At 35.8% G+C, this 14292-nt stretch overlaps 1 protein-coding gene across 4 annotated transcripts in view; it reads left to right on the top strand.

The window, feature by feature from the left end:
• Positions 1 to 13890, top strand: part of LOC127433812 (ankyrin repeat and LEM domain-containing protein 2-like) — a 21249-nt gene extending 7359 nt beyond the window's left edge. For 3 of the 4 annotated variants that reach the window (XM_051686047.1, XM_051686048.1, XM_051686049.1), the window contains 11 exons: positions 1398 to 1565; positions 1665 to 1852; positions 3029 to 3217; positions 3293 to 3415; positions 4894 to 4957; positions 5048 to 5229; positions 5316 to 5422; positions 5504 to 5661; positions 9485 to 9983; positions 11901 to 12032; positions 12169 to 13890. In XM_051686047.1, the coding sequence (XP_051542007.1) occupies positions 1398 to 1565; positions 1665 to 1852; positions 3029 to 3217; positions 3293 to 3415; positions 4894 to 4957; positions 5048 to 5229; positions 5316 to 5422; positions 5504 to 5661; positions 9485 to 9983; positions 11901 to 12032; positions 12169 to 12331 (1973 nt within the window). In that variant the 3' untranslated portion in view covers positions 12332 to 13890. The remainder of the gene's footprint in view (positions 1 to 1397; positions 1566 to 1664; positions 1853 to 3028; positions 3218 to 3292; positions 3416 to 4893; positions 4958 to 5047; positions 5230 to 5315; positions 5423 to 5503; positions 5662 to 9484; positions 9984 to 11900; positions 12033 to 12168) is intronic. The other variant, XM_051686050.1, reaches the window with a different exon arrangement.
• Positions 13891 to 14292: the final 402 nt, after the last annotated feature.

The raw sequence follows: 14292 nt of genomic DNA, 5'->3' as shown, positions 1-14292 counted from the left end.
GAATTTGTCAAGCACACATTTTGCAGTGAATAATAAATACAAATTGAAACATTAAAAGAAATGAAAATAAAATCAGTATAGCCTACAAACAGGTAAAAGTCCCTAAATCTATTTAGTTAATAATAATAATAATAATAATAATGTTAAATTGATATAGTGGCTTAATCATCACACAAGGACATATCATGATTTAATTTGATTTATTGTGCATTTATACATTAATTTCATCCCAAATATGTCAAATTCCATGACTTTCTGCGTTTTATAGATTCCGTTATAATTCCGTTTTTCTGACTGGATCCGCAATTCCACTCGTGTTTCCAACATTGAAATCATAGCGCCTTATACAGTATAAACAAGCCCGAAACACACAAGGGGCTCTTATTTTGAAATGATGGTGCCTTTGCTTCATTATAATTCTCTAAATTGAAGTATTTACCAAATTAAGCATTTTATAGTCGATATATTAACCAGATCAAGTTTTGAGGAATAAGGTTTATTATTATTCACAAGATATGAAGTTGTAGACATAATGTGTGTGCTGATGGGTCACGTTTCCATATAGTCGCATATTTTATTTTATTTTTTTGCATGCCCTCACTTCAGTTTAGAAAACTTGATTATTTAATCAAAATATGCATTAAAGTGAGAATAAAATATGGATGAATATTGTCGATGAAAGATTTAGATACAGCAAATCCCCACAAGCTGTCAGTGAGTGCGTTTACATGCACATTCTTACACCAGTTATGCTTAATAAGCCGACAACGTGTGTGGTCATGTAAACGCAATAAAAGACATTATCGGTGTAAGGTCATAAACGCCATTAGAATAAACCGATCTGGTGGTGGCGTAGTGGACTAAAGCACATAACTGGTAATCAGAAGGTTGCTGGTTCGATCCCCACAGCCACCACCATTGTGTCCTTGAGCAAGACACTTAATTCCAGGTTGCTCCAGGGGGATTGTCCCTGTAATAAGGGCACTGTAAGTCACTTTGGATAAAAGCATCTGCCAAATGCATAAATGTACATGTAATACAATGTGCACACGTGTTGAACGCATATCTCCTCACGGTTTGATGTCAAAAGCAGAGATAATATCTTGATATCTTAAAAGTTCTCTAGTGAATATGAATTTTCTAGTTTGATCTAGTTTTGCTCTACTTTAACAATATTGTTCTTTGTGAGCGTTTGTGTTAAACTTGCCCACAAACCAGCATGAAATATCAGTCTTTCATTTCAGGGTTTTATTGGAGGCATTTGTGCATGTGTACATGTGTTCTTATGCAATAATCATGAGCGACTAGATCATAGAATTCATTGTTCAGAAATGAATACCATGATCTAGTCATTTCATCATAGCACAGGTTTACTGTATAATGTGTGACTATTCCAGGTACAGTGCACGTGTTTGTTAATAAGACTAAAGCACTGAAGGCCTTGATGAAGATGAAAGGCGCTCGTTTCAAAGCTTTCGTAAGCAAAGTAGACGCTGAGAACTTTGCTAAAGGTTTATGTGAAGGCGGATCTTCACCAGAGAAACCAAATGCTGCATCAGTCAACGGTGAGCATGATTATTTACAAATGTGATATATTTCCTGTAGCTCATCTAACAAACCATTGAGGTGAGAGTTCATTGTTTGTTTTGAAATGATCTCTGCAGAGTGTTTGGTGAGTTTAGATGCTGTGAATGTGGAGAAGGCCAACGAATTCAGAAGTCCTCGCACACAAGACCTCACGGCAAAACTCCGCAAAGCTGTCGAGAAAGGAGACGAGGAGACATTTAAAGAGCTCGTCTGGGGAAATCCAAGATATCTCATTGGATCTGGTGACAATCCAACTATTGTGCAGGTGTACTTTTGCATATGTCTACATATTCATTTTTTTATACTATGATACACATCTTTGCATTTAAAGTCAACATGGATTGGTTAAACATGGGTGGTTAAAGCTTGGATGGCCGTTTTGATAATTTATATAAAAAATTGCACTGTACAAATTATTGTAATTAGTATAAAACATCAAACTCATCAAATAGTCCATGTGTCATATGTTGTTGGAAAGCTCTAAAAGAGTAGAATACAACCAGACTATTTGTTTTACTCACAGACAAAAATATAGTGAGTAATAGCTAAGTATATGTCTTTAACAATTATGTTGGTGTTGCTTGTATGCCGTGTTTTCGCTTAAAACTTTAACGGAAGAGGAAGATACTTAGATGAGGTGATTATCTTTCAAACGAGTGCACACGCAAGGTAATCAGATGTATAGATCATTAGATAATCCACATGAAGCACAATGTTACATATGACCACCAGGAGATGGTGCCAAATACATGACACAGACTCAATGATGACTCAAATGACACAGAATGAAACTCATTCTGTGAAATCTCATTACTAAAATCATGTCTGCATGCTATGCAAACCTTTAGTCATTGTTGTGTTTGCATGTGTAATTAGTTCTTATGTACAATTATTATGTTTTATTTGTTTGGAGATGTTTTTGGACACTATGATAAATTATTATTTGTAATGTTAGAACTTTTGATTGCTTTGTTGTAGCAACACAAAATGTTTCTCAGATACAGTTGACATGATTGGGAACAAAACAAATGCAGGTTTTTGGAGCCATCTTATTTACACCCAGAGATATATAATGTCAAATAAGAAAAATAAGGAAAAAAGTATGTTTTTGGTGTGATTTTTCAGCAGCTTCTTAGGGTGAGAGTCTCAGAATGTATCATAATCTATATCATTAAGAAATTTGAAAAGTGTTCTTTACAATGTTACCAAACACTTGACCCTCACTGATTTAAAAAAATATATATTTGTTTCTTTTTTGTCGAGTTATAAGACTTTAATTTGGGGTATGCCACTGAAACAGGAAATCTTTAAAAACACCTTCAGAGCTTAAGAGGGCTTGATGACGTCAGCTGAAAAGGAAAGTCGTTTTACAGGCGCTGCAAGTTTATTACTATAATAATAACTATAATCCATACTGTAATTTATGACGTTGCTTGTCCAGGAGGGATGCAGATATAATGTCTTGCATGTCGCAGCAAAAGAGAACCAGCCAGGAATCACTCGTCTGATCTTAGAGACGCTGGAGAACCCAGAGTTCATGCGTCTGATGTACCCTAAAGATCAGGAGGTCATGCTGTGGCAACGAATCAGATATGTACTTGATCTGTATCTTAACACACCTGACAAAGCAGTGAGTATGAATATCTGAACATCTCATGAGTGATCTCCACACTGTACATCTTCACCATGATGATGTTCCTCACAGAGTAATGAGACGCCGCTGCACTTTGCCTGTATGTTTGGTTGTCCAGACGTGGTGAATGTTCTGTGTTCACATCCATACGTCGATAAGAACTGCAAGAATAAATACGGCCAGAAACCTGCAAGCGTAAGTAACTGTTGACATCTTAAAGCAACAGTTCTACCATTATTTACACACCCTCATGTTGTTCTGAACCCACATGACTGAAGTGGCTTCCACACTGCCGCTCAGTCAACATTGAAAACATGTATTTGGAGATAAAAGTCTATGTTTACGTTAAGTTCTCTGGAAGTTCTTGGTAAGTTTAAATTAGTTCGATAACTACGGATGCTTTGAAACATTAAGGTAAAAAATTATGAATGATTAAACATTTAATATCTTTTCATAACTTTCAACCTTTTAAAATTATTTACTGTTGCTTTGTACTCTAAAAGACATGATTATTGAGGTAAAAATGTGTGTGAAAATCACTTTGGACCTGTCACTGCAAAGACAGACTTTGCGTACTGTATATGGAAATTGCCTGATAATCATTGGCTGACGCTTCGAAAGGTCAGCGGTAATGGGGTCAAAGTTGAAATTATTTGGTAATAGTGACATGAGTCATGTGAAAGCCCATTAACTTTCTTTCCTTAACCTCGTGTGACCCCGCGTCCACATGTGTGGACGTTGTATTTTGGCTTTGCTATACGCAATGCATAATTTAAATGAGTAAAAACCGACTGAATACTGTTCACAAGACTCTAGACTGTCATTTAAGAGTTAAACTTCTGCCGCTTGAGTCACGTGACACAACAACTTGATGTTGATTATCTTGAAGCGCTCCTACGGACGCAGCGCCAAAAAAAATGACTGTGAAAAAAAAGTTTTTTTCATTAAAACCTGTTTGGGTATAAAGAGGAGAGTCTCTAGTTTCATTTGATATGCCACTTTAAAAAATCTGTAAATTTTTCGCGAGTCAGCGCGCTGATAAACATGATGTCCACAGTGTCCACGTATGTGGACATCAATTTTTAGGAAAACTATTTGTTTTTTTTTTGCTTGTTTATTAGGTGCTACTAGTTACAGTTCAAAAAGGGAAATGAAAAATGCACACAGCAGTCACACACGGGTCTCGGTCACCATCTTTTTTCCATACAATGAAAGTGAATGGTGACTGAGACTGTGATTCTGTCTAATATTTAATTTCCATTCGTTTTTATTCTGTTCAATGAAATAAAGTAAGTCATACAGGTTTGGAATGACATGAGGGTGAATTATTCCACGTATCATTTGTTATTTTCATATTCTGTTAATAATCAAATATTGGAATAAAAAATGATATTTTAAAAAACAAATATTGACTTTTTGTGCTCAAGTTAAAAATAGGAAAGGAGAAAAATGGTCACGGACATGAGTCCAGGGCCATTTTTCTCATTTCCTATTTTTAAATTAAATTAATAATGTTGTTTTTCCGATATTGGAATCTTAATTGAACATGACTACTGAATATGAATCTAATGATACACAAATTGTGAATAAGCAATGATTTTCATTTTTGGGTGTGTTTTTCTTTAAGATTTGTATCCGTTCAGAGGAACTTACTGCTCATATTTATTTGTCAGGTGATCTGTGAGCGGAAAAACAAAAATAAAGAAGTGAAGCAGAAGATCATGGAATATTTGGAGGGTAAATTACCATCATGACTCGATCGTTTCACTACACTAGTGTATTAAACTAGTATGCAGCATCACGTGTGTATTGTGTGCTTTGTCACAGACAGATTTTATGTGCCGTTATTGAGGGCCGCTGACAACACGCTTCATCCAGTGATCGGCGCCCCCTGGTGTCCTGGATCATTAGAGTCATGTGACCAGTTACACACACCTGTGATTGTGGACAGTCCCAAAAACCCAGTGATGACGATCAAGGCGTTTGCTGGCCCTTTAAATTCATCAAAAGTACTTCACATCTTCACATCTTTGTATCTAATATGTAATTAGTATGAATTGTTCCTTCAGAAATACAATGCAACTTTCTCATTCAGGCTGAGGAGTTTCACAGATTGTGGAAAACACCGCCACGAGACCGGGCCAAATATTTCCATGATATTTTGAAATCGGATTCGGATCAGGGCGCAGAGAGAGTGGGCAGGTGAGCTGACACTGTAAGTGTCTTATTAATGCAAATAATATTCCTCAAATAATCTTTTTCCTTTGACTCTTGTGTTGGCAGAGAGTTGGCTCATGAGATGGGCATCCCGTGGGCAGAATACTGGGACTTTCTAAACTGCTTCATCGACTTGTTCACTGCGGATGGCTTGAACATGTTGGAAGAGTATTTGAATAGAGAAAACAGCCTAAAAAATGCTAGAAGTTCCACTCCATCTAATGGTGAGTCCCATTAAACCAGCTTGTTACCAGTCAAAGCAGTGGTGCTTAAAAGAATATTCCAGGATAAATACAAGTTCAATCGACAGCAGTTGAAGCATAATGTTGATTACCACAAAAATGTATTTCGATTTTAATAATTGCAATTTGAATACCCTTTCTGTTCATAATAGTCAGTTGTTGATCAAAAACATAAAAAGAAACATGAATTCTAATCACACATAGCACAGATGCGCTGAGGACAGGGCGGGAATTTTTTTCTGAAATATTTTTGCATTCTCTCGCATTTGTTTTGCATTCTCTTGCAATAGTTTGCGTTCCCTTGCAATATGTTTAACGTTCCCTCGCAATTAGTTTTGCATTCTCTCGCAATTGTTTTGCGTTCTCTCGCAATATGTTTAACGTTCCCTAGCAATAGTTTGCGTTCCCTTGCAATATGTTTAACGTTCCCTCACAATTAGTTTTGCATTCTCTCGCAATTGCTTTGCGTTCTCTCGCAATATGTTTAACGTTCCCTCGCAATAGTTTGCGTTCCCTTGCAATATGTTTAACGTTCCCTCACAATTAGCTTTGCATTCTCTCGCAATTGTTTTGCGTTCCCTTGCAATATGTTTAACGTTCCCTCGCAATAGTTTGCGTTCCCTTGCAATATGTTTAACGTTCCCTCACAATTAGTTTTGCATTCTCTCGCAATTGTTTTGCGTTCTCTCGCAATATGTTTAACGTTCCCTCGCAATAGTTTGCGTTCCCTTGCAATATGTTTAACGTTCCCTCACAATTAGTTTTGCATTCTCTCGCAATTGTTTTGCGTTCTCTCGCAATATGTTTAACGTTCCCTCGCAATTAGCTTTGCATTCTCTCGCAATTGTTTTGCGTTCCCTTGCAATATGTTTAACGTTCCCTCGCAATTAGCTTTGCATTCTCTCGCAATTGTTTTGCGTTCCCTTGCAATATGTTTAACGTTCCCTCGCAATTAGTTTTGCATTCTCTCGCAATTGTTTTGCGTTCCCTTGCAATATGTTTAACGTTCCCTCGCAATTAGCTTTGCATTCTCTCGCAATTGTTTTGCGTTCCCTTGCAATATGTTTAACGTTCCCTCGCAATTAGCTTTGCATTCTCTCGCAATTGTTTTGCGTTCCCTTGCAATATGTTTAACGTTCCCTTGCAATTAGTTTTGCATTCCCTCGCAATAGTTTGCGTTCCCTTGCAATAAGTTTAACGTTCCCTCGCAATAAGTTTAACGTTCCCTCGCAATAAGTTTAACGTTCCCTCGCAATTAGTTTTGCATTCTCTCGCAATTGTTTTGCGTTCCCTTGCAATATGTTTAACGTTCCCTCACAATTAGTTTTGCATTCTCTCGCAATTGTTTTGCGTTCCCTTGCAATATGTTTAACGTTCCCTCGCAATTAGCTTTGCATTCTCTCGCAATTGTTTTGCGTTCCCTTGCAATATGTTTAACGTTCCCTCGCAATTAGCTTTGCATTCTCTCGCAATTGTTTTGCGTTCCCTTGCAATATGTTTAACGTTCCCTCGCAATTAGCTTTGCATTCTCTCGCAATTGTTTTGCGTTCCCTTGCAATATGTTTAACGTTCCTCGCAATTAGCTTTGCATTCTCTCGCAATTGTTTTGCGTTCCCTTGCAATATGTTTAACGTTCCCTCGCAATTAGCTTTGCATTCTCTCGCAATTGTTTTGCGTTCCCTTGCAATATGTTTAACGTTCCCTTGCAATTAGTTTTGCATTCCCTCGCAATAGTTTGCGTTCCCTTGCAATAAGTTTAACGTTCCCTCGCAATAAGTTTAACGTTCCCTCGCAATAAGTTTAACGTTCCCTCGCAATTAGTTTTGCATTCTCTCGCAATTGTTTTGCATTCCCTTGCAATAAGTTTAACGTTCCCTCGCAATTAGTTTTGCATTCCCTCGCAATTGTTTTGTGTTCCCTTGCAATAAGTTTAACGTTCCCTCGCAATTAGTTTTGCATTCCCTCGCAATTGTTTTGTGTTCCCTTGCAATAAGTTTAACGTTCCCTCGCAATTAGTTTTGCATTCTCTCGCAATTGTTTTGCGTTCCCTCGCAATAAGTTTAACGTTCCCTTGCAATTAGTTTTGCATTCCCTCACAATAGTTTGCGTTCCCTTGCAATAAGTTTAACGTTCCCTCGCAATTAGTTTTGCGTTCTCTCGCAGTAGGTTTTTTGTGTTCCCTTGCAATAGTTTACGTTCCCTCGCAATTAGTTTTGGGTTCCCTTGCTTGTTTGCCTTCCCTTGTTTGTGTTCCGCAAGTTTTGCTTCAGCGGAGCGGCAGCTTCAGTTCCAATTATTTCACATCCAGAGTGCTTCTGTATTTACTTATTTTGTATTTTTGCATTATAATTCCCTCATACTTTGTGATCTACATCACCTGAAACTGTTTGGAAAGTTTAGAGTGCATCTGTGATCTGTGTAATTCTTCCTCTCTTCAGTCAGAACTGCAGTGCTGCTCTCACACGTCATCATTAAGAGTTTAATGTGATCTCATGTTATGTTAAATGGCTATTCGTTAACGAAAATTTTTGTAGACAGTTTTTTTTTTATTGTCGACGTTGTCAATAAGGTTGACTAATTGTATAAGCCCTAATTATCAATATGGTTTCACTACAAATATCGTGGCTAAAATATGGTTACTATAGTAAAACCATGGTCAATTTATTGCGAGGGAATGCAAAACTTATTGTCAGGGAACGCAAAACTATTTCAGAAAAAAATTCCCACCCTGTCCTCTAAGGGGCTTTGTGCTAAATAAACCGCACTAGCTGAACTGCTACTATTCTTAAAGAGACAGTACCGTTTTAGAACTTGTTCTACATGTGTCAATATAAATAGTACAAACTGTGCATGTAAACAATAAACTTGTAATAAAACATATATATGCAATTTGAAGACATCATATTTATTGATGGAATATATGGAATTTTTACATTCTTAAAAGCTGAAATGTGATCAAGATGATAAAAAACGAATCATAAAATACAATTTGTAAAATTAATATTTCATAATTTCAAGTTTTAAAGGTCCCCTGTATAATTAACAGCATTAACTGAGAGATCATTTATTTAATATGTAAGCAAAATGGACATCATATCTATGCAAAAAATCTTTTTTCTTATTTAGTATTTTTGTCTTGTTTTCCAGTAAAAATATCTAAATATTCTTAAAACAAGATATATTTACTTGACAAGCAAAATTATATAAAGTCTCGTTTTCAGAGAAATCTGTCAAAATGTATTAAACTTTATGCTTAAAAAAATAAAAATAAAATAATAATCTGCCATTGGGGTAAGAAAAATAATCTTGTGTTCCCTTTGAATTTAGTTTATTTTTCTTACCCTATTTTATCTTATTTTTTTGCTTTAAGCATTAACTTCAATAAATTTAAGATTTCTCTGAAAACAAGACAAAATATCTTGTGCCATTTTTGTCAATTATATGTATCTTGTTTTAAGAATATTTTTATATTTTAACTGGAAAACAAGATTGAAAATACTAATAAAGTGATTTTTTTGTTGCAGTGAATAACTCGGAATTGAATAAGAATCTAATCTAACTGGGAAATTGGGATGTCAGTACATCAATTATCAGTAATAATCAATATTAATGATAATGTTAAATTATATTTAGCCTTTGGTACACATCTTTGGTTTTGTGTCGATGAAGTGATAGTTCAGTCTTACTGATGGTGCTGTGGGGGTACTTACGGTGAAAATGTTTTAGAAAAACCGGTTCACATTATTGTTTGGCTTCTGAGGTGTTTGCCGCAGCATGTTGACAGATATCTTCTCCTCTCTTAAAGGTGGACCTGATCGAACATCCAGTTCCATCAGTAGATCAATTCACAATGAGCATCTAAACGGTTCCTTTGAGACGACACATGAGAACTCGACTGAAGGAGATGATCCTGGTGACATCGGACGGTTCCCAGTCTGTGATCTGATGCAGGAGTTTGAGAAGGTTTCATTCTCCAGTGAACACACGGATAACACATGTGACTCTGGTTTGGGCAGCCAGACTCTGTCCAGCTCTGATGATGAATGGAGAAGATGTCTGACTGAAGATGATGAATGCAGCTGTAGTTCAGAGGAGTATTTCACAGCAGATGAAGACTGTGGTGACCTGCAGGATTGTAATAGCAGTAATAAAGGTGTCCTCGCTCACTCCACTCCCTGGAGCAGAGGACACGTCTCACTGGACCACTCGGGTTCCTCCAGCTCTTCGTTTCAGACGACACACAGCACACCTGACCACATCGTTGACCCCGTTGACCTTTATAGACGTGAGGTTTTTATAGCGGGGTAAGCCAGTTTTTCATGTATAAAAGACAGTGTTGGGTAAGTTACTAATTACTTGTATAAAATTGTAATCAGATTACTTTACTGATCATGTCATCAAGAAAGTAATTACATTACTGATTACTTTTGTACATTACTAAGTTACTTTGTAAAACACTTCTCACAGAAAAGTTTTATTTGCTCAACAAATTCAAAATAATATCAAGTCATGCACTTGACAAGTAACAGACTTTACCCTCCTATGGTATTCGGTAATTTCTTTCCTAAATAAATTTTCCACATTTAATAAAAATGGTTTCCTTTATCTAACAGTACAAGACTTGGTGACTTTTCCTCCATTTGTCATCTGAACATAAAAAAAAAAATTGGGCTTGATTCAAGAAGTCTAATTGGTCATAAAAAAAAAAAGTGACTGTCAGAATTGACCAAGCATTGAAAATGAATGGGAAAGACAAAAAAATAGAGCATTTTTTTTTTAATCTGTCAAATACAATTAATAAATCAGCCAAAATGCAGAAAAAACAGAGAGAAATTACAGGGTGAGACTCTAAAACATCCTCAGTGCAAAACATACACACCCACTCACACACGAACACACTTACACACACACACAAATGAACAACAAATGAAAAAACTATACTACAGAGATGTTTTTTTTTTTTTACATTTTTCAAAAAACCAATAAATTAGTCACAATGCTAAACACACACACAGAAATGAAGGGGTGAGACGATAACACACTCACAATGCAGAACACACACACACACACACACACACACACACACAGAGAGAACCATTGCATCAAAAAGTGGAGCATCTTTTGGTCATTGTTGGCATTACAAGTCATTTATTGATTTCCAGCTGATGACATCAATCTGAAACACACACACTCATACACACACACACACTCACACTCACACACGTACACACTGACACACACACACACATACGTTTGCAAAATAAAGTTTTACTATAGAAAGTTTGAAACTGCAAAATGTTTACTCTGATTCTTCTGTTTTATACTCTTACTGAATTTTCAGAATTTTGCAGTTCATTTCTGTTTCTTGATGTTCATTTTCTTGACATTATTATGCATTTATTTTGAGTTATTGAATTTTGTGTTTGAAATAAATTATTGGTAGAAAAATGTTTATTCTGTGTCTTCTCTTTGTAACACCATGGTCAGGTTTGATTGCAAGCATAATGACATTAACTGCAAAAACTGACACTTCAAATCCATTTAAAATGATAAACTTTGACTAATAATATTTGATAATGTCGAAATATATATTCAAATGCATATCTTGTGATAAAATATTAAATTAGCTTACAAGTCATCAGACTGCACAGTATGTGTCTACAGTCATCTACTGGCTGTTACTGGCATGACATGATTTTCAAGTCGTGTTATTTATATTTTGTTTTCAATCTGCCTCCAATTTATGTCACATTCTCATATTTCCTTCATGTTTCAACTTATAGAAGTGTAGGTTCTTTTTGCTTATTTGTATATGCAAATGAATGGTAAAAATTGAGGAATGTACATGTAAATAAGATCAAAATAGCATAAAATCCCAAAAGAAATGCATAATTTTATTGTTCTTACTCCAGGGAAGATAAATGGTATCATTATCATAATAAAAAAAAAAAAGGGTCACATATCTGACCCTTCCGGTCAAAAATGACCCCGAATACCAAAGGGACGTGTTTTTTTTCAATACTATAGGAGGGTTAAAAGTAATTCAAGTCAGTATCTGTAATCTGATTACTAGTATTTAAAATGTAATGTTGCACTACATTTGTACTAAAAAGTAATTAGATTACAACACTGGTAACATCTGTCAAGTTTCGTCAAAAAATGTGTGTATTTATTAACTGAAATGCCTTTTCATTTTTTGGTGGGGCTTTTATTTTGCCTAGTAATTCACCAACAAAGCTGGACAGTGATGTGCTTCTAGCGTTGAATAATGTGGAGATTGACCCAAACTCATATCCCAGTGTCGTCAAATGGAAGAGCAAGATTTTGTCCTATCCTTCATCGCAAAGACAAAGGTAGTGTAATAGCTTGTTGAAGTCAAATGTTATCCCGTATAAGTTATGATTTTCATTAAAGTAAATCAATTGCACATTTAAAGTTCTTGAATTGAAATATGATGCAATGAAATGTAATGTTGTTTGCCATTTTCAGCTGGCCGGCGACTTCATTGACGATCAGAGACACTGAGAGCCGGAGCTCGCCGTCCGTTAGACCCGACCGGTTAAATGTCTCGCCCAAATTCAGAAGTCCGGGTCACTTTAACTCTGAGCAGTTTGTGTTCAGCTCTCCAAGCAGGTCATACAGACACGTGTAACCAGAACTTACTGTCTATAAACACTCGTATGTTAAGTGGATTTAGCACTTGAGTTGAAGTCGCTTTATTGTATTTATTTTATGCTATTTTTATTTTTGCACAGCAGTTGTATTGCTTTTATTAATTACATTAATAATTTTTTAATATAGTAATTATTAATTTACATTTAAGTTACTTTCTAAAACACTTTTCCGCTCGAATTCAAAAGAATGTCTATATTTCTTTCACGTTCATTGTTATATGCATGTCACACACTCATCACCTCATGTATTCTACATAAATAATATTTTAGAAATAAGCATGACCCTAAAATGTGCTTAAAAGTCAGAAACTGTAATCTGATCACACTAATTTTAAATGTAATGCATTACACTACTTTTTTACTTAAAAGTCATTATATTACAGTAATTTATGTGACCTTAAATTGAAGATCTTTGTTATGAAATGGTCAGAGGAGGTGACATGAGCCATTCAAAGTATTTTTTTGAAGTTAATTGAATTGCATAACTCTTTTATTTCATTTATGCTTTCCTTTATTTTGTGATGTTAGTCATAAATTGGCAAGCATAACAAGTCCACCCTGTTATGGAAAAATATGTTGGGGAAATAAATGTAATTTTTACATTTCAACATTCAAAATCATCAATATAAGTTTACAAATATGTTTACTAGATATCATTCAGCTAATTTACCCATTGAATTTCCACGCTGATCCTGCCCTGGACATATTCCTTTTCCACGTCATTTAGCTTGACCGGTATGACTTATAAAATCTTTAACATGTCCCTTTAATGATGAAATGTAAAGATACTTTATTTTAAGTATATTTCATTTTTCAAAAGATGAAATGACACCAAATAAGTGATTACTAATGACACAGATGACAAGGCCGAGATCCAAAAAAGGAAGGGAGCTCCAAACTACCAGCAAATAGTCCCTACCTAACCGTGTGTGGAAGTGTCGCGCCTTTCGGAGTTGGCCCAACCCCCTTCTGGAGTAACCCCACTCCTTACGGAGTTACCCCGCCCTCTTTTGGAGTTTACACCCCCATTGGAGATGTTCGGGCTACTTGGGTCTTTTAGAGCTCCATTATGTTCTTAGATTAACCTCCTGAGACCCTGCGTCCACATGCGTGGACATTACGTTTTGGCTTTGCTATAGGCTATGCATAATTTAATTTAATTTAAACCAACTGCTCTCAGTTCAGGAGACTCTGAGCTGTCAGTAAAGGGTTAAACTTTCGATGCACGAGTCATGTGACCAAACAACATGGCGCTGATCACAGCGGAGTTTGCATTTGGTTGAAACGTCAACAAAACTACATCTGGTAAGAAACCTCATTAAGTTTTTACATTGAAACCTGTTTGAGCCAAAAGATTAGAGTCTCTAGTTTCATCCGATATAATTTTTTTTTAATTTAGGCTATTTATCGCGAAACGGCAGGCTGATAAACACAATGACCACGTATGTGGACTATAGACTCATTTTCTTTTAAAATATCCTATATTTACTGTACATTATCACATTGAGAATAAATGGATTCATCTAAAAGCTGAAAATGTGTCTTTCAGAGGCTTTATATGGAGTTATGATGAAAATAAGGTGCATTTCAAACTGTTCTGAGACCAGTGCAGACAGACAGCACACTGGAGGTTAAGTCATTCACTAAATAGGGAGCAAGGGAGCATCCTATAGCTCTCTATGCAGTTAAGTGCATTCACTCCTAAAATCTGATCAAAAGTTCAGTTTCAGGCTGCAGATGATGTTTGGATCACTCAACATGTTTGACAGACATGTGACAATGATAATCAGTACATAGATTCAGAATTTATAATGTATCATTTTATTTTAACATGGTTGACAGTGATTGGATGATGCTGGACATTACTTTGAATCTGAATTAATTATGCTAATTTCTGATGTAATGTCTGTAACGTCTCAAAAACATGAATAATCAACAC

Source organism: Myxocyprinus asiaticus, chromosome 43 (assembly GCF_019703515.2).
Source record: "Myxocyprinus asiaticus isolate MX2 ecotype Aquarium Trade chromosome 43, UBuf_Myxa_2, whole genome shotgun sequence".
Lineage (NCBI taxonomy): Eukaryota > Metazoa > Chordata > Actinopteri > Cypriniformes > Catostomidae > Myxocyprinus > Myxocyprinus asiaticus.
Note: the sequence above shows the minus strand (reverse complement) of the source record. Positions and strands in the feature narration are given on the sequence as shown.